We start from the raw sequence: 20,762 nt of genomic DNA, 5'->3' as shown, positions 1-20,762 counted from the left end.
TCTTTTAATCCATAGCAAAAATAACAAATATATGATTTTGACTATGTGTATATTATTCACAGTCTAATTTGTTATGAATTTTAAAAGTCATATTTTAACTTGTATATTTATATAGTGATATATCACATATTAATCTATTTTCATAAAATTTTTTCATATTTTTTACTATTTGGATAGTATAAAGAACTGTTAGTTCAGTCGAATTTCAGAAACCGACCTTAGCTCAGTTGGTAGAGCGGAGGACTGTAGTACGTGCAGATAAATCCTTAGGTCGCTGGTTCGAATCCGGCAGGTCGGAATTTTGTTTTTACTTTTCCCTCAACAAATAATATGAGTTCGATTCAGTTTTTAATTAAGTACAAATTTCATAAAACTCTATATTCTATTCTGTATATTTTATATGGTTAAAGTGGCTGAAAAACACATGTATTATTATGACTTGGGATATACAACTCTGGGTATTATGGTGTTAATTTTTTCAAAACCCAACGCCTATACATGTTAAGTGCATTTACTTAAAGTTCATATTATAATTTTTTTATAAAATCTTAATTGTTGATTTCTTAATTTATGTTGATCGTTTAACTTTTTTGTATTTTCAATAATATTTTTATATAAGATAAATTTATATGAGTTTTGAGGGTTTTTATAAAACACCTTGACCATATATGATATATCCGTGTTTTTTTTAACTTTGACCTTAAAGCATAAGTTTGTTTGGAATTTATTCTTGTTTATGTTAGCTGTGATTTTTTTTTAAAAAAATAAATTATACGTGCATATTGTGTCTATCATGCTAATACTACCTGTATTTCCGCACGCATGAAAATATTACTGTTTTTTATTTTTTTAAAAAAAGAAAAAGATTACTAGTCTAGTGCTGGAGTACAGACCATAACTGTTTGTCAGTTATAGCCGACGTATTTAAAAGCGAGGTACGTAGTACTTCAGAAATGCTGGTTGAGACAGCCAAACAGGGCGTGCGAATACCAGCAGAGTCTTTAGAAATGCTTATGGAAATAGAATATGTGTATATACGTCCATAGATATGAGTGCATACACGCTATGAGTGTTTACTTTTGTATTGCGTTCCACTAAAAAGAATTTATAGTGTTATTTTCATAAATTTGACATAGTTCAGGCCTCATGGCCGGTTGTTCAACATTCTCGGTGTTTTTGCGCGTTTGTTGCCGGAGGCAAAAGGCAAGCAGTTCCCAGCTTGATGGATCATCCTGATGAAGTCATGGGCTGGGCCTTTATCATCTGCAGCCCAGTTAGGAGTTCTCGGCCAATATTTTTTTCTTTTTGAGGGGATTCCGGGCCCAAGCTTGGTTAGATGGTTCGGTCCAGGGCTCGACCAGATTGTTACTGCTCACATGGCTCCGGGGAAGCAACGGGGCAAGGCCAAAGGGGCCCCACCGCCGCCCGCCGCCGCCGGCGGTGGCTTCCCCGCTTGCCTCCGCCTGATGCCGCCCTCCACCGTCGCCATCTCCATCCACGCCAAGCCCGGCTCCAAGATCGCCACCATCACCGGTCGGTCTCCCTCCCCCCTCGTCTTTCTCCCTCTCTAGTACTCTACACCAACTCTGTCTCTCATGCGCGCATCGGCTTTGCAGAGATCGGCGACGAGGCTGTCGGAGTGCAGATCGACGCGCCGGCGAGGGATGGGGAGGCCAACGCCGCCCTCGTCGATTTCATCAGCTCTGTAAGCGCTCCCGTTGCTTGCTTGCTTGTAGATCGTCTGATCGAAATCGATTGTGTTGGCACGATGCTTTCTATTCCAGTACTATGTTTCGAGAAATTGCATCGTGTTTGTAGGCTTAGGAAGCTAGTACATCGTAGTAATTTCTATTCAAAAACTTGATTTATCGTGCTGGAGGCGTATCGGCTATCAAACCCTTGAATTTACTAGGGTTTCTATTCAACTTCTTTGCTCTATCGTGCTTTTTTTCTTCTTCTTTTCATCACCCTATGTATGTTACTTCTTCCAAGTAGCCAAGGATATTATTGGCTTACATCAGGGTATTTCGAGTGTCCACTATTCAGTTTAATACTCTAGGCTCTAAAATTTTTGCATCGTGTAAATGGTTTGTGCTGCGCTTGATTTAAGAATATGGAAGCGACATCATTCCTTACAAGAATCTATGCAATGGCATGATTGTTCACAGTTTAAGCGTGCTAGAAGAAAGGCAAATTTGGCAACGCAAATGGCAGTTTTGCTCGGTTCCAGACGACTCTGTGTGAAGCACATGAAACCATTCTTCTAACCAACTTGTTTCGGATTTGGTTTCCGATCATATAGTTTTCCACCTGTTGTTGCATTGGTATAAGAAAGACTCCCCATACATCATTAACCCACTACACCATGCATATTACTCCTCTGTTCTATATTATAATACCTTCTTTCATTGTCTATATTTATATGGATCCTAATAAATCTAAATACATATATAAAACATATACATTGGTCCACGGATGAACCTAGCCAAGACTAGAAAGTCTTATAATATAAAACAGATAGAGTATTATCAACCTGAGTAGATCATTACAGCCTTGCGCAGTTGCATACTTGCATCATGGCTTATATCGTTTTTGCTCTGCATATCCTTCTGTGATATCTGTTCAGATATTTCATTGCATTTATGACGGTTCCCTTGTACTATCTCAAGACTTGTTGAGAATGTGTGTTTGGTCTTGGAGATAGATTGTCTTATCAAAAGGGCAGGAAAAATTGGCACTTTGTGACAAGATTATATTGTACATTTCTTCAGAAATGATGATATATATTGGTTAATGATAATTACAACAGATGCTGTCAGTGCTTAAACATCTGAGAACCTACTTGGCATATGCAGGTACTTGGAGTTAAGAAAAGAGAAGTTTCTATTGGTTCTGGCTCAAAATCGAGGGAAAAGGTTGTGCTAGTGCAAGATGCGACACTGCAGGGTGTCTTTGATGCTCTGAAGAAGGCGTGTGCTTCTGCATGATGTATGTTCAAAGTGCATATGTGAGAAAAGTACTTAACTGACTAGAGAGAGTACCAGCTAAATTACTGCCCTTTTATCTGTAAACTGCGTCCTGCATTGAACCCTGTAAATGGTTAGTTAACTGACTAATGAGTCTCACATTGTCACTGAGAGAGCTGGTTTGTAATTGATATGGTAAACCTTTGTTTCATATGGGTTATGACTCTGCACTGTCACTGTCAGGTGCTATAATACTGGTACTTTCAATCAGATTGTATCTTTCGTTTCAACCTTTTGGTTGTGGATTCTAAAAGCAAATTACAACCTCTGAACCTCATTCGGGCCGTAAATTTTCTTTCATGGATCCTGCCAGAAACTGATTAATTTCTATGATTTTTTGTGTACCAAACAGGCCGAATTTCGTCAAGTGTGGAATTGGTTGGGATAACTTCTCGATTGGCCCAACGGAAAGGCTACCAAGAATCAAGTTGGGCACAAGCTGGAAGCTTTTCTCCATGGAACACTCAGGACCTCGACCTGTTTGGGCGACACGTACTTGTTGCCAATGATTACTTACAACTTAATCTAAGTGTAAAGTAATCAGATCGGACTTCGAACATTTCGTGGATGTGTTAGCAACAAGTTCGACGATGGGCTCGACGGTGGAATGATAAAGATACTGTGTGCCAGCCGAGCTGCCATGGCTGCTGGATTCCAAAGGTATAATAGAATCTGTGTGATCTAATGGCTTCTCCTACATCGGTTGCCGCCAAAATTTGGTGTAAAATAGGGGGTTCAGGCTACAAGAGCGAGGAAAATGTCTGCTTGCTGTTCGTCGTGTGCTTTGGCATGGCAGGTACTAGGTGCCTCGAGATTGGGGAAGTGTGCAAATAGTATGCCCTATTGGGCATGCGTCATCGCATGGGCCATGGCGCCTGCAGTACGTGTCTCATGATTGGATGGATGGTCAGGTTTTTTGTCTTGTACGAATACGGCCTTTTGTTTTTATTAAAGTAATCGCATCAGTTGATGAACCTGCAACAAAAATTATTGTGAGCTCAAGTATTTCATAATCCAGTCAAACTTACACTTCGTGCATCCATGCCTATATACATACACATGAATTATGTTGTTGATAGAGATTGTTGATGAGGGTGGCATAGAACGATGATGATGATGAAGTGAATATTCTTGCGTTGCACTCCACTCACGGGTGGTGCTTTACGTCAAGTTGCAAGAGTTTCATCAATCGTAGTACTGTATATATTTCTGTCAATGTGCGAAGTGATATGATAGCGGTGGCATGTACATGTACTCCAGAAAATGGAGCACGTATCTCGATGATATATAGAACGGTGTGCCATGGAAAGTTTAAAATGCTTCATCGAATCTTGTATATATGCAAAAGTATACGAGTTGCAGTTGCAGGTTAATTTGTGCTGGAGATTAGTATTACTGTCGCATTTTGCGTTTTGATCAAGTGGTGATATTGTCGCGAGTCACGGGTACAGGGCGTCGCGTGCCATGGATGCAGATTAAAAACTCGCCAGACCCACGTACGCCTGGTGCATTGCATTGAGATATACTGCCATGTCTCGATATTTTTCCATATAACGTCTTTTAACTTTTTATCACATATTTTATCATTCATCATATTATAAAAATTATATAAATATATAAAAATTTAAGTCAAAATACATTTAGGAATAAATTCGGTCATAATAAAATAGATAAAATCAAATAATTTTTAATTAAATGAATGATAAATATATGAAAAAAGTCAACGATATAATATATATACTAGTACCTCCCTTTTGTAACGTAAGATATTTGATTTTTTGTTTGTAATGTTTAACCATTTGTCTTATTTAAAAAATTGTGAAAATATTATTTATTTTGCTCGTGACTTAATTTATTATCAAAGAACTTTAAGCACGACTTGTTACTTTTTTATATTTGTACTAAATTTTTAAATAAAACGAAAGGTTCAACGTTCTAACTTAAAAAAGTCAATCATCTTGCTATGAAACGGAGGTAGTATCGATATACGAATGGAAGGGAGTACGTAGCCATGGCAACAGGCGATGAGGTAGCATTATTAAACGGCAACAGTATTTGTGTGGTTGCTGCTGTTGGATTTCATTGCATGGGGTGATGGCACCGAAGATGGTGAAGAGAGAGAAATAAAAGGAGAGAAAGAATCTGCTTGCATGTGGCCAAAGCACGCGATAGTCGAGAAGAGACCAAGGGCGATATGCGACAGAGAGCGCGCATTCCGCTCTGCGTAGGTTGATGGGGAGACACAGTACGTGATCAGCCGCCACCTTAGCCTATTAAAATTTAAATCCCGATCGACTATATAATTTTACAAATATAATATTTTTTTAAAAAAATATATTTTTAAGATATATTTGATCATTTATCTATTTTAACAACATATATGAAGTACAAATTTATCATAATGGTATATATTTGGCAAAATTCGCTATAAGATATCAAAAAACGCGTAATTAGTCGGTGGACACAGGAAGATCACGAATTTGCTGCAGGTCACCACAAAAGTGTGGTAATTAGCTATAGGGTATTCCGGCCAATTTTTTTATTATTTTCGAAGTCAAAAATTCTAAAAATGACGAGATTGCCCTCAGCGGCTAACCCGTTATGTCGACTGGGTCTAGTCGAACTAGAGCCAGTTGGTCTCGGCGTCGCACCACACCTGAACTCTAGCCTACAGGGCGAGTGAGCAGGCGGGGACAGTGGCGACCCAGTGGCTATAAGGGCATATAACGGGCTGGCCACCAAGGGCAATCTAGTCATTTTTAGAATTTTTGACTCCAAAAATAATAAAAAATTAGCCGGAGTGCCCTATAGCTAATTACCACACTTTTATGGTGCCCTGCAGCAAATTCGTGATCTTACGGTGTCCACCAGCTAATTACGTTTTTTTTCGATGCCCTGTAGCAAATTTTGCCTACTGCGTAGGTTACAGTATAATCAGATCTAATATATTATGGATCCAAAGCAATATGGTTCATGCTCCTTTGAGTGTATCTTATACGTACATACGTATTTTTTACACGTACGTACGTATTAATTGTTGCTGTACGTTGCGCTGCGCAATCAACAGCATTTTGTTGATCGGCTGGACATATGCAGCGGTGTCTAGATTGGAAAAATTTTTGGAAGAAAAATCATGTCAAATGTTTGACTGAACGTCGGAAGAGGTTTTTAGACACGGAATGGAAAAACGAATTTCGGCTACTCTAAAAACCGCGAGAAGAATCTTTTAAGCCTAATTAATCCATCATTAATACATATTAGTTACCGTAGTGCTTATACCTAATCATGGTCTAAACAAGGCCGCAGTTGAGGTGCGTGGTGAGGCGAGCTTGTCAGAGTCAACACCCGAGCCGAAGCTGCAGCCTGCACCCTGATGCTGTCGACCGTAGAGAAAGTCACTGTAGCTGACGAGTGGTGTTGAATTGGGTGGCAGGCAGAGGCAGGCGTCGCGCGCAGGCTTCACATGCATCTCCACCTCGCACGTACCGTACCACCAGAAGGGAATAGAGAAAGGTCTCGTCAGATGTGATCGATGATGCATTAGAGCAAGTTAAATAGCCAACTCTCTCGGGCTTTAATTTATCTATAGTCAATTTAATAGACAATTTATAAAATAGTTGTCTATAAAATATATACTATCACGTCACACCTATCATACATGCGCTATATCTTGAAGTCCGTGCTACAACTAGTTATAAATACGTAGTCTACTACTTTTCTCTTATCTCATTAAAAATATATTCACAGCCGACCTATAACCTGGTATTGTACCTAGTCAATTTGGTACTCCCATTCGAATCACCAGGCATGCCTGCGATGTCAATGACTTAGGCCTTGTTTAGTTACTAAAATTTTTCTTAAAAACATCACATCAAATTTTTAGACACCTAAATAAAACATTAAACGTAGATGAACCAAAAAACTAATTACACAGTTATGAAAGAAATCTTGAGACGAATCTTTTGAGCTTAATTAGCCCATGATTAGCCATAAGTGCTACAGTAACCATTATATGCTAATGACGGATTAATTAGGCTCAAAAGATTCGTCTCGCGGTTTCCAAGCTAGCCGTAAAATTTGTTTTTTCGTTCGTGTCCGAGAACCCCTTCCGACATCCGGTCAACATTTGACGTGACACTTCTCCCAAAAATTTTCTCAATCTAAACACCACCTTAATATCCAATACTTCTATTTTACCCATAACCACCCTTCTACTCCATCATTTTTTCATTTATTAATTTTGTCTTAATTTTAATCACCGTTAAAAACTCAGAAATACTTATAATTTTTGGACATAGTCAGTTGAAAATATTTCGTTCATCCCAAAATGAAGTACTATCCATGTTTAAAATACGATTATTTCTAGAAATCATTTTTTTATCATAATATTTAGACATTTTTTTACAGAAAATGGTGTTGGTAATTTTTCATCCGTGTTGGGTTATTAATCTCACTAGCAATGGCACTCAAGCAAGATCTGGTGTCACCCCGTTCCCTCGCGTAGATGAGCCCATTATCATCGTACCCTTATGTGCCGCCATTGGGAGCTTGATGCTCTACCGCTAAGCTTCTGTCTATGGGACTGTTTGAAGAGTTTCTCCCAGATGCAGCTTTTTCAGAAGCTGTTTCTGTCAGAAACTGCCCAAAACGGTCCACAGCTTCTGAGAATCTATAGTTACAGATTCTAGAAAATGAACAAAGAATCCAGAATCTGGAGAAATTGGGTTTAGGAGTTTTTTCAAATTCTCATAAGCTGACTATCAAGCAGCTGTTTCTCATAATCTAAAGCTATCCAAACAGGCCCTATATATCCGTCTGCACCGGTAACGCTGAGCTCCTTACCTTGTTCGGTGACAAAGGAAAGCCTGGGGAGCTCATCGGTGAAAAGGGGATTAGATATATGCAAACAAATTATATGTGCAAACAATATATATTTAAATTATATATATATAAAAGACGTAATACAATACAAAACGGAGCATGTACATTTTAGAGTATCATACATTACTATATTCGTCGTAGAAAGAGTGTAATTTCCATTGTTAATTATGTCTAGTGTTAACTGTTTATATTATTTAAAAAAATTATAATTAGTATTTTAAGATGATAAATATAAATAACACCTTACGTGTAGCTATCTTTCAATTTTTTTTTAAAAAAAAGACAAACCGTCGAACTTTGTACTAAAAAACTCCCTGATACAATTAGGCTATAATTGACAATTTGAGTAGCAGTGTTCAATCCATCAATCAGCTGTCATCTGGTGGTATGTACCAATTGATTTGACGCTAACATCATATCATAGTACTCCGACCTGCAGTACTCCACCTGTGTCTATCGGCATTCCAACCCATGATGTTTATAAAATTAAATAAGTTATTATGTGGGATGAAAGATGATATGGCAAGTGAATAAATGAGGAAAGAGAATAAAACCATGTCTTGCATGAGACATAGTTTCTACACAACATTCAAGATATCATGTGAGATAAGTAGCATTAAATTGAAGTATGGAATATTGATATTTGCATTGAAAGAGTAGTGTCTAATACTATTTTCTTGATGATGTAAAGTTTATGAAAACTATACGTATTATAGGTTGGAAAAAGCTCATTGACGGCCAAAATATAGTAGTATATTTTTTGTTTCCTAGCGTAATTTTTTATAGATACTACTAAATCTAAAAGTATATATATAAAAAATATATTAATATATATAGATAAATTTAAATATATCTAAAGCCTTTTATAATACAAAATAGAGTATTACCAGCCATAGCATGGACAAAATGACAGGATCAGGCAAGTCTAAACGAAAACTGATGGAAATGAAGGGTGATGTAGAAATGGGAAAGAGACAAAAGAGCAAGTGCTAATGGACGACAGCGAGCTCTTCGTATTCCTCGTTCCCAAAACAAATCAACTTTTCAATTTTTATACAATATTTAACTCTTTGTCTTATTAAAAAAATTTATGATTAATAACTTTATTTTTAATTAGATGATAAAACAATGAATATTACTTTATGTGTGATTAACTTTTAAAAAATTCTGAATTTTTTTCAAATAAGACGGATGGTCAAATGCTCGACACAAAAATTTAAATGTTGATTTTTTTTTTGTCGGGGGGAGTAAACCGAATCATTAGTGTAATTAAGTGATGAAGTGCTTTTAGAGTAGGGTTAGGGTGGTGTGCACACGTAGTACAATAGGGTAAGAGTAAGCTTTTGTCAGAGATAAAAAGAAAGAAAACAGTGGTGGATCGAACCAAATTCTGTGAAATCCCGAGGCATGCAGATGAGACGTCGATTGATCTGTGCTCCCCCCACCGTGTGCAGAGCATAGAGACGTATTTGGCTGTTTTGCTCACGTCTTCTAACGAGCTCTACATGAACGGTGCGGTGCGGGGCTGAGTATGATTAAAGTTATAAATCATTATATATTTAAATTTTAAAACGAAGGGATTAGTTAGTAATAACAGAATCTACGACTGGGAGAACCCTGTAAGCAAGTGCTCAGCCCTCTTCAGTGGGGCGGTGAGGCGCGAGGCAACGAAGAAAAGAGGAGAGGCGGTGGGGCCCAGCCGACAGAGCCGGACAAACTGAAACGAGGTGGGGCCCAGTAGGCAGTATGTTTTCAGGAGTAGCAGCAGCGGACCCGGCTCCGACACCGACGGGATGCACGTTCGTCCAAAACTACAGCCCCCCCCCCCCCCCCCCAAAAAAAAAAAAACTCTCTTTCAAGCTCAAACTCAAAGCAACAAATCATAGATCATGCATGCACACACACCTGCACTGCATCGAACGCTCATGGCCACGTCGCTCTCGCCCTCGATCTCAGCTCAACCTTTCGCTTGTTGCACACGAGCCAATGGCCCCAAACCTTTCCGTTTCCGTTGCCATATTATACTCTAGCAGAGCAGTGGCTTGTTGCAATGGTGGTAGGTAGGCGAGGCGAGCCAGGCTTGGCTTTTCCGCCGCAAACTAAAGCTAATAAAGAGCTTAAAGTTTGTTTGTTCATCGTTCATCGCTGTAGAAGGGAAGGGTGGATCATGTACGTGTGCCTGCCTCTGCACTGCTTTTGCATGCCTTGTTGCTTGTTCTACTAGCTGACAATTTTCGGTACACGGATCGGAGCGAGTGGTAGCATATCATTGACTCATCGTGCGATCAATCGGTCACACGCTTATTCCAAACTCAGATTTACTCAGCTTCTTTTTCTGCTTTGGAAAGCAAGCAAGAAAGAAAAGCTTGAGCTTCTTGTCCCTTCACAGCATTGCGTCGTCTTCTCCAGCGGCACAGAGGAATCAGTCACCACTATTGCCATAAAACAAAAAGGCTCTTTTTATTTGCATCATCATCTTTCGTTTCTGATATTTGTAAGCTAAAATTTAAACTTTCAACTTTAAGTTTAGAATTAATTTTAATTTTTTTAATCTTATTTTTTACTCCTTTCATCTCAAAATAAACCAATTTTTCACTTTTTACATACAATTTTTGACTCTTTGTCCTATTTAATTTTTTTTGCGATTAATATTTTTGTTTTTATTAGATGATAAATCATAAATAGTACTTTACGTGAGACTAATTTTTTTCTAATTTCCTAAAAGTTTTTAAAATAAGACGGATGGTCAAACGTTGGACACGGAAACTGAAGAATTGGTTTTTTTAACCGAGGAAATAGTCGCTAAGAAAACACATATATAAAAATTTTATTTATAAATTATTTTCTTTAAATATACTATTTGAGCCAAAAGATGAACCCTCGATCACCTGGTATGCGGGCGGGGAGCAGTGCAGTGAGGCCGAGCCGGACGGACGCGGCCCTCCTTTATTTATTCAACAGCCAGAGCTCTCTCCCTGCTTCCACCCCTGCACGACCCCACCACTCCCTCTCCACCTCCACCTCGCCGCCGCACCGCCCTCCACCGCCGCCTACCTCTCTCTTCTCTTCCATAGCGCCCAGCCTCGTCTCCATTCTTCAGCCTTAGCTCCCTCCATTTCGGCACCACGTTTCAGACCTTTTCCCCGTTCTTACTTGCTCTCTTTCTTTCTTCCTTGTCTGACTCTCTTCTGGATTGAAAGCCTTGGAGGCCTTCATGAGCGCCCGACGACCAGCTCCATGACGACCGGAGGCCGCCGATGGAATGGCAGATCCCGTCGACATCGACAAGGTACGCACTACTCTCCCTCCCTCCCTCCCTCCCTTCACCCGCCGCCTCTGCCTCTGCCTCTGCCTCTTCGCCTTTTACCACCTTTCTTTCTCCCCTCTTTATAATACTTTGGGTGCTCGGCCAAATGCCGGCAACTATGATTGCTGCAACCAAAGCTCAGACCTTTCGTTGGGTCTGAGGATCTCTGTCCTTGTAGCCATCGCCGTCTTGGTCGTGTTGTAGATTCAGGGCAGGTTATCGTGAAGCTTCCAACCAAGAGGAACACACGCTTTTGATTCTCGAGGTTCATACCAACAAGGCAACAATGACAGCGTTGTTAGTTGGGGTGGCTATTTGCATTTGTTACCGCTCTGCTCTCTGGAAATGCTGGTGGCTATTTGCATTTGGATATGTTTCTTGCAATGGCCAATGATTTCTTTGGAGGGGAAAATTGTCTTTTTTTCAAACAAATAAATGGAGGGGGATTTGGGAAGGAGCAAAACAATGTTTTATCAAGTTCCACTCCACGTATGACGTATTTCGAATTTTCGATGTGCAATTGCAAAGTCCAAGTGAGGTGTGTAATTAGTCGGATGCAAGATTGTTACTTTGACGGGAGAATTCTGTGATGAGACAATGAGGGTGTAGTTCTCCAGGGCTGTGGCTTATTGACTTTCAGGCCTTCTTGTTTTTCTCTTAACCGAAAGAATTTCAGGTCCTGTTTTTTCTTTACCGAAAGAGTTTCAGCAATTGTAGCGTCCTGCTCGAACCATGTTTTGCACGGATGCAGGGAGGAGGAGAAGCTGGAGCATTACCATTGTTTTTGTATAGCAAGTTGAACTGAAGCTTATCTTTCTAGTTTGTCATGCCTATTTGTTCTAGTTGGCTCCATTCCCGTTTAGGGGGATAACCCTATTCTTCTGGGGTCTCTGCTGTTTTGGATTTTGCTCTAGTTTCTCCATTTATCTCGTAACTATCTCTGCATTATGAAAATGGAAGAATCCCTGCCGTCTTGACGAAAAATTTCCTGGAAATTAAATTTCAGGGTTTTTTCTGCCTACTCGTTTCAGGCTTAAGGCACATAATGTGACATTTGTGTGATAGGCCCATAACTAGTGCTGAACTCTTTTTTTCTTTTTGGTATGAATTAGCAATAGCTCCAATTTCATCACTTTAAGCATTGTTGCTATCTGGGCAAGTTGTGTCGTAGAATTCTTGATGGACAGGAAAAAGATTTTAAATAATCTTGAGTATCCTGATATAACGCTATTCCTGCTTTCTTTCAAATAGATCCTACTCTTACTCTGGATAACTGAGTTCTTGGAGCTAACCTAAGTAAGTTGCCTTAGCTGTACATTTCCATGTGAGTGCAACCAATACTAAAATGCAATGAAGAAAACAATGCTACAGGCAAACACTTCCGTTGATTACTTTTGTTTTGAGGGAAATGGACAGGACGACACTTGGAACTTTCCCACTAGCATTGATGTTGTCAAAGTTTAATTGTGTGGTATATTTCCAAGAAATGTACTAAACTCCTGTAATCTGGAATCGAAGTTTCTGCTAATGTTTTAGCAATGTTCTGCACCAGCTGCTCTACTTCATAATTCTGTTCATCCTAATGTATCTGGCAGGCACTTATTGCTTTAAAGAAAGGCACCCAGCTGCTTAAATATGGTCGCAAGGGGAAGCCAAAATTTACTCCCTTCAGACTATCAAATGTAAGTTCACTGTCTTGTGCAACCATTTTTGATAAAGGTCAATTCCACAGTTCCAGACTGAAATGTGGATGATATTTGTCTCGTTTTTTTTTTTTATAAAAAGATTATCTGTAGTCTGTAGGTCCATATTTTGTGGTTTATGGTGCTACTTACCCAAGGGTACAATTATTGGTGCAGAAACCACTTCAAATTATCAAACACCGGAAAATTTATGACATGAATTTGAGAGCAATACGACTTCCCTTTGCACTTCTTATATGCAACTGCGTGACCTTCTTTTCCGTGCTCCACAGGATGAATCTACTTTAATTTGGGTCTCAAATAACAAAGAGAAAAGTTTGAAGCTATCATCTGTGTCTAGAGTTCTCTCAGGACAAAGAACAGTAAGAACTTGGTTTTAACTATCTGGACCATAGTATTTTTTTTTCAAGCATTTGATCTTCAATGTATTTCTTTTCAGCTGGTCTTTCAACGTTTTCTGCTCCCTGAGAAGGACCATTTATCCTTCTCACTGATATATAATGATGGCAAGCGGTCTCTTGATCTGGTATTACAACAAGGATCAATTCAACTTTATTTCCTCTCTTTCCTTTCTGAATGAATTTTATCTAACGAGTCCTAATCTTGTTTCAAAGATCTGCAAGGATAAGGTTGAGGCAGAAGTCTGGTTGGCGGGCCTTAATGTATTGATATCTCCTGGACAGCATGGATCCCTACCCCAACACATGGATGTAATACGCAATGGTTCCCTGTCTTTTGAGGTAAACTCACTTGAACACAAGCCACTTTGTGTATATATCATTGTTTAGTTATGATTTCACATCATCATTACAACTTCTTTTATCTTTCGTGGGAAAGCTATCAGTACTTTTCTAGTAACCTTAGTTCAAATTGTTCGTACGGTCCGTTCAACTCTTGGGCCAATATCCACCTATATGTTGGCTCCTGTGGACAAAAACCCACATGCACTTCACATAGTAATATGATTGTCTATCACGTTATGAGAACTAGCCTAGAGTCTAGGAGCATCTCGGAGAAGCAGAACTACAATTCTGATTATTCTATCCAATTGAGCTTCTTGTTTGATTACCACTTTTTGTTTGGTGCACATACATTTTTACAGATTGTTTTACCTTATCTTGTTCACTAAACATGGTTTTTATACATCATATTATCATTTATCCCTCAAGCTTTAAACAAGCTAAGATCACCATTGGCTTCACCTGTGGAAAATCTTGTACTGCTGCTGTATGTTATAAATTATAACCAATAATGCACTCGTGTTGTTTATAAACTGTCAACTGTCAAGAGGTTGCTCTATATCTGTTTTCAACTTAATGGCCTTTCATTTGTTAATCCCATATAAAATAGATGAACCATGCAGTTGCATCACGGCATGCCAGGCTTCTGAATTTATTGTTTAAATTGCTTACAGTGTGGCAGAGATAGTAGCCTGAGCAGTAGCTCTGCTTATACAACAGATTCCCTTGAGAATAAGTTGAGCTCAGCGAATTCCGCCAAGGATCGTTCTTCCGGAGAATTTACATATTCAGAAAGGACAGATGTGTCAGATATGCAAGTGAAAGGTGCTTCTTCAGACATTCGAATCAGTGTTTCCAGTGCTCTCAGCACATCCAGCCATGGTTCTGGGGACGATTCTGAATCATTTGGGGATGTTTATGTCTGGGGGGAAGTCATGTGTGACCCTACTTGTAGGCAGGGGTCTGATAGTAATGCTTACTCTGCTTGTGCAAGTACTGATGTTATTGTACCAAAACCCTTGGAGTCAAATGTAATGCTTGATGTCAGTTATGTGGCTTGTGGTGTGAAGCACGCGGCACTGGTTACACGACAGGCAGAGGTATTTACATGGGGAGAAGAATGCAGTGGCCGTCTTGGTCATGGGGCTGGTACAAGTGTTTTTCAGCCGCGTCTTGTTGAGTCATTGTCCATATGCAATATCGAAACAATTGCCTGTGGTGAATTCCATACTTGTGCTATCAGTGCAACTGGTGATCTTTACACCTGGGGAGATGGTACCCACAATGCTGGACTCCTTGGTCATGGAAGTAACGTGAGCCACTGGATTCCAAAAAGAGTTTCAGGTCCTTTGGAGGGCCTTCAGGTGTCAGCTGTTTCTTGTGGCACATGGCATACTGCTTTGATAACCAGTTCTGGAAAACTGTACACGTTTGGTGATGGCACATTTGGAGTCTTAGGTCATGGAAATCGAGAAACTATCTCATGCCCGAAAGAAGTGGAGTCATTGAAGGGTTTAAGGACAATTTCTGTTTCATGTGGGGTGTGGCATACTGCTGCTGTTGTTGAGGTTATCATGACACAGTCAAATACTTCATCTGGAAAGCTATTTACATGGGGTGATGGAGATAAGTATCGCCTTGGGCATGGTGACAGGTCTTCAAAACTGAAACCAACCTGTGTGCCTTCATTAATAGATTATAATTTCCATAAGGCTGCGTGTGGTCATACTCTAACAATTGGATTGACTACTTCAGGCCACATATTTACTGCAGGGAGCTCTGTGTATGGCCAGCTTGGCAATCCCAATAATGATGGAAGGTATCCACGCCTAGTTGAAGAGAAGCTTGGTGGTGGTGGTGTTGTGGAAGTTGCCTGTGGAGCTTATCATGTTGCAGTATTGACACAGAACGGTGAAGTCTACACATGGGGTAAGGGTGCAAATGGAAGATTGGGTCATGGTGATATTGCAGATCGTAAGACACCTACACTTGTTGAGGCTTTAAGGGATAGGTCTGTAAAACGCGTCGCTTGTGGATCAGGCTTCACAGCTGCAATTTGTCAACATAAATCGATTTCTGGGATGGAGCAGTCTCAGTGCTCATCATGCAGACAGCCATTTGGATTCACTCGAAAGAGGCACAACTGTTACAACTGTGGATTAGTACATTGCCATTCCTGCAGTTCAAAAAAGGCTCTAAGAGCAGCATTGTCCCCTAATCCTGGAAAGCCATATCGTGTATGTGATTCATGTTACCTGAAACTAAGTAAAGTTTTGGATTCTGGTGTCAGTTATAACAAGAACACTTCACCTCGCTTACCAGGTGATACCAAGGCTGATAAAATGGACTCCAAGGCAAACAGAGTTGCATCAGCTAATAGCTCAGATATGATCAAGAACTTAGATGTGAAGGCAGCAAAGCAGACAAAGAAGCATGACTATCCACCACAGTTCCCTGTGATTTTGCAGCTGAAGGACATCCCTTTCATTGGGGCTGCTGACCAGAAATCTAACGACTCCACACACACTTCACGTTTGTTGAGACTGCCGAATCTGAATTCTTCTAGCTCCTTGTCGTCAGAAAGCTATGAGATCCTTAGAGATGCAAATGAACTTCTGAAGCAAGAGGTTCAAAAACTGAAGGAAGAGGTATGCTTGATTCTTTTTTTTTTTTTAGTAGTAACTGAAAAATCCAGGGAAATTTAGTCCTTATGCTTGCCAAATTTTCAGGTTAACAGCTTGAGACAGCAACGTGAACAACAAGATGTAGATTTGCAGAAATCAGAGGCAAAAGCTCATGAGGCCATGACCCTTGCTGCTGAAGAAGCATCCAAATCGAAGGCAGCAAAGGATGTTATTAAATCACTAACAGCACAGGTGATATTCTGAATTTAACATTATCTGGCCAGTTTCTTCCTTCCCTTATTTGTTTATTTTATTTTGCATTACTCATTCATTGAAACCATAACATTAGTGAGCTTGATTGTGACATGAACAGTGAAAATGAGAGATCTAGTTTCAGTTCATATCACAGCAACCTGTCTCTTATATTATGTGCCTTCTACTTGCATCCGTGCATGGGCTTGGAGTTACATTCATCCCTTATAAAATGATTGCATATCCAGTGATTATGCATGTTTCAGCGCATCTCATTTTTTTTCGTGGCTGTGCCTTTCTGAACATTCATAGTTACTAGGGGGTGAACTAACCAAGGTAAACCTGATTTTTCACCTCCACCGCTCAACTAGTTACTTCCAAGCAGGCAGCTGTGCTTTCTTCAGTGAAACAATGGCAACTGTGCTAATGTGGACCCGTTTCAATTGTATAAATCAAATATAGATAATTGCATGTTTTGAACTTGTTATATCCCCAATTGGATAGTATAGAAATTAAAAAAAAACATTATCCTTTTTTCAGCTAAAAGAAATGGCTGAAAGGCTTCCTCCAGCATCAGGTGACATAAAACAAGCACGGCAGACTTATCTACCTGGTGGCGCAGTTTCTCCTGAGATGGGGAGAGAAAACCAAAAGAGATATGAGCCAGGCAGCTTCCAGTACCCACAAACACCCACTTCTGTTGCATCTGCTCGGTTTAATGGGTTCCTATCTCAAGCCCATCAAATAAGTGAAACCAATGGTAACACCATGGTTCCACAGGACAGCAGGCATGACAGCAACGGCAATGCAAAGGAGTTCCCAGTTGTGCAGCAGATGGCCAATGGTGGTGGAATGACAGGGTATCGTCCAAGAACAGAAGATCATGATCGGCGGGAAGCAGAAAGGTTCCAAATAAACCTTCATGGTTTCAACATGAGAGGTTCTAGCTCACCCAGCAACCAAGTCGAAGCTGAATGGATAGAACAATACGAACCTGGGGTATACTTAACACTAGTATCTCTTCGTGATGGAACCAAAGAGCTGAAAAGAGTGCGGTTCAGGTAAGAAAAATATCATTTTTGTGTTTAAAGAACATGGCCTTTTTCTTTCTGTTAAGTTTTCTTTGCTTGCTGTTAACTTCTGAAAGTTGTCTTGAATAAGAGTAGCCTGACATGGAGGTAGTATTGTTTTCAGCCGGAGAAGATTTGGAGAGCATCAGGCGGAATCGTGGTGGAATGACAACCGTGAAAAGGTTTACGACAAGTACAACGTGCGGGGAACTGATCGGATTTCTTCAGTGATGACAGCGTAGTGTGATACCAGCTTGAAGGTAAATGCTCAAAGTCTGGTTCAGAAATGAGAAACCAGCACGGCTTTTTCGCCATTTTGCCTGTCACATAATGTAACCAGTGCTCTCTTCCTGACTATCTCCTGTACACTATTGTTGTATAGAAGAATCATAATTCGTGGTGTTGAGTGTGTGACCTATGAATAGGGCAAAAATACAGTGCTGTTGCTCTATTGACCAAGATACAAGGCCGTGTGTGTATATTCGTGGGGTGTTAATGGATGAATCTTTAGCAAAGGTTCCTTCATGTTGTGCATTTTGCATTTTCATGAATGAAATCTCTGTCCTGCATTTATCTTGGAACTTGGGAGTGGACACTGGATGGGTGGATGGGTTTCTTGATCTGAAATGCGTTCCTTATCCGATGCCCGGTGTCATCACACTATCACAGTGACTCTCCGGGTTTCGTTGTGTCCACATGTCAGTGACACACCATGATTTTAACTGAAGATGGATCCTCCTGGTCCATCGTGTGTGTCTGAACTCTGAAGTGAGTTTAAGGAAAGTCAGGGTATTGTCTGAAGGGTTTGAGAGGCCGGTGCTTATCGCAAGGAAAGGAAGGAATCAAGCAATGACGAAAATGTTTGCATGCATACGCGGCATTAGTGCATTGCAGTGAAGGCTGGAGGGATATGGATATGTTCATATACGTGCATTTGATCTGATAAGGTTAGAATTAGGCTTTTTATTGGTGAGATCGAGGGTGGTCGGCGAAGGCTGACACAGCTCCATCTCAGACTACATATATGCGATGTCATCCTAAACCTTACCAAAAGGGCTGATGCTCCCGTAAAGTAGATTATGGATCAGGTAAGGATGACGACGGTGGATTCCTTAACTGGATAGATCCTTCCTGCTCCTACTATACCATACTATATACTTATAAAGATTGGATTACCTGCAGTGCTGGACTTCACCGACGGTGGAAGAAACGCACCAATCTACTGCTAGCTTGAGGAAAGCGCAGAGCTTGACGATTTGCTGTGCGTCAGTCAGCCCAATGGCATGCAAGTCGCCTCCCTCAAATGTACTACACGCGTGCGTGTGGCGTGATGTCCACTGGCGACCACTGCGGCTGCACGAGTGACTGTCTGTGTCCAACTGTTACGTTCGCTCCTGCTTTCCCGTTGCTGGTTACTGGCTACAGTGGAATCAGAACACGACTGAGGCCGTATTCGGCAAGGCTATAAGTTAACTTATCCCTATTATTTTTCAGCGCACACTTCGCGAAATACCAAACGGTGTATTTTTTGCATAAATTTTTTATAGGAAAGTTGATTTTAAAAAATCATATCAATTTATTTTATATTTTTTAATAATTAATAATTAATTAATTATGTACTTATCTATTACTACGTTTTTCGCGTCGGGTAAGTTAACTTATCCCCACCTCCATCGAACGCAGCCTGAACCTTCCATTGCTCACCTAAATCTTTTGCATTTCAGACCCTGTGACAGATATTGGAGTTATATACATGCCCATAAAATCCAACGGACCCACATGTTAGCCCCTTACATCCTCTTTTTTTTCCCCTCCTGCTCTCTCTCCCCCAAATCTTTTGCTTGAGCATGACCATTCTCTCCATATGTAGTGGATTGAGCAGGCTTGACAGAAATGGAGTGAGTTCAGTGGCAGATCCGGTAGGTTCGGTAGCAAATCGAGGCACTTGACAGTGGATCGAGCGTTAGTCGAGCAAGCTTGGCAATGGATCGAGGCGGTCGACAATGAACCAGGTGTGCTCGGTGATTGATCGAAAGTGCGATGATGGATTGGGTGTGCCCAACAGCTGATCAAAGCAGTGACGACCATGGCACCCATGAGTAGGCATATTCAAACTTTGACCCTACTTGGAAAAAGCTGAACAAAAAAGGCAGGCTTGAGCCTAACAATTCACAAAAAAAAGGTAGGCCCCCCACGGCCCCTAGGTTTTCTCAGGCTGGACCAGGTCTTTCAGGTGTTGAGGCTTTCTTCGGCTTTTCATGATTTTTGTGTTTCTTTCGTAATTCAATATGTAGGCCCGACTCCGAACTAGTGCATGGTCGGGTCAAGTCGGACTTGGGCTTTTTCGGTCTAGATCAGACCCAACTTGAAAAGGCCTACCCACGAGCGACATGTGCCATGGCGGAGGGGCATCCCAACCTTGCTGGCACCTATGGATGCCCTCTTCCTCGATCCAAAGTGGTATCTCCGTTTAAGGGATCTAGGTTGGCAAGAACCAAGTGAGGTAGCAAATAAGATGGGCAAGGTGAGCTGTCTAAGGTTTATGCAGCATCATTGTCCTCGGTGGGGCGGCTAGCTCGATGGCTTTAACTCCAGCGTGACCTCATCCTCTGAGTTGCTTCCCCTATTCATCATCGACGTCTTTCTCTCATTTCTCAGGCTTTATGGGCCCATATAGGGGCTCTCTCTGACAAGGCCGTTGATGCTCTCTCCAAGACGCTTTTGTCTCTGCGAGAACACGGTTCACGTCCATATGTATGGTTGCTCTAACGTGGTGGGCTAAAATCACACGCCATTTCGAAACACTTTGCATGCCCTCGTAGCAGCGTATCCCAATCGTTTCCCAAGAGGTGCACAGCACACAGTGCAGGTTCCAATCCCAACATTCCTGGTCAGGCCTAGTCTACCTGCGGCCAAAATGATGCAGGAGCAGCAGAGCACTGAACCGTCGGCACGGCACGGAAACATTGATCGACGAGTTGGCCTTTTGTTCATTGTCATTCATCACCGTTCGGCTCCTGAAACATCGCCTCACCTGGCCCAGATCCAGACCCAGCCAAGCACAAAGATTTTACTCCAATCAGCAAGCGCCTACTGTACTGCGCTGTACTCCCGTCAGGTAGAGGCAGCCAGTGTGGAAAGGCAAGGCGAGGAAGAAGA

At 40.9% G+C, this 20,762-nt stretch overlaps 2 protein-coding genes and 1 non-coding gene across 3 annotated transcripts; all 3 read left to right on the top strand.

Moving 5' to 3' along the window:
- Positions 1-212: 212 nt before the first annotated feature.
- TRNAY-GUA lies at positions 213-298 on the top strand. Its single transcript is given in 2 exon segments — positions 213-249; positions 263-298. It is a non-coding gene; the product is annotated as a tRNA-Tyr (tRNA).
- A 1,047-nt stretch (positions 299-1,345) lies between these two features.
- LOC102704698 (UPF0235 protein C15orf40 homolog) lies at positions 1,346-3,256 on the top strand. The gene is made up of 3 exons (XM_040523290.1): positions 1,346-1,533; positions 1,617-1,705; positions 2,856-3,256. Exons 1-3 carry the CDS (start codon positions 1,377-1,379, stop codon positions 2,985-2,987), a joined length of 378 nt encoding a protein of 125 aa, XP_040379224.1. The 5' UTR covers positions 1,346-1,376; the 3' UTR covers positions 2,988-3,256.
- A 7,680-nt stretch (positions 3,257-10,936) lies between these two features.
- LOC102704416 (PH, RCC1 and FYVE domains-containing protein 1) lies at positions 10,937-18,166 on the top strand. The gene is made up of 9 exons (XM_006652996.3): positions 10,937-11,196; positions 12,810-12,896; positions 13,190-13,279; positions 13,357-13,443; positions 13,532-13,657; positions 14,332-16,305; positions 16,387-16,533; positions 17,074-17,594; positions 17,728-18,166. The coding sequence occupies exons 1-9, from the start codon at positions 11,170-11,172 to the stop codon at positions 17,843-17,845; spliced, it is 3,177 nt and encodes a 1,058-aa protein (XP_006653059.1). The 5' UTR covers positions 10,937-11,169; the 3' UTR covers positions 17,846-18,166.
- Positions 18,167-20,762: the final 2,596 nt, after the last annotated feature.

The sequence above is a fragment of the Oryza brachyantha genome, chromosome 4 (genome assembly GCF_000231095.2).
Source record: "Oryza brachyantha chromosome 4, ObraRS2, whole genome shotgun sequence".
In the NCBI taxonomy this organism is placed as follows: Eukaryota; Viridiplantae; Streptophyta; class Magnoliopsida; order Poales; family Poaceae; genus Oryza; species Oryza brachyantha.
Note: the sequence above shows the minus strand (reverse complement) of the source record. Positions and strands in the feature narration are given on the sequence as shown.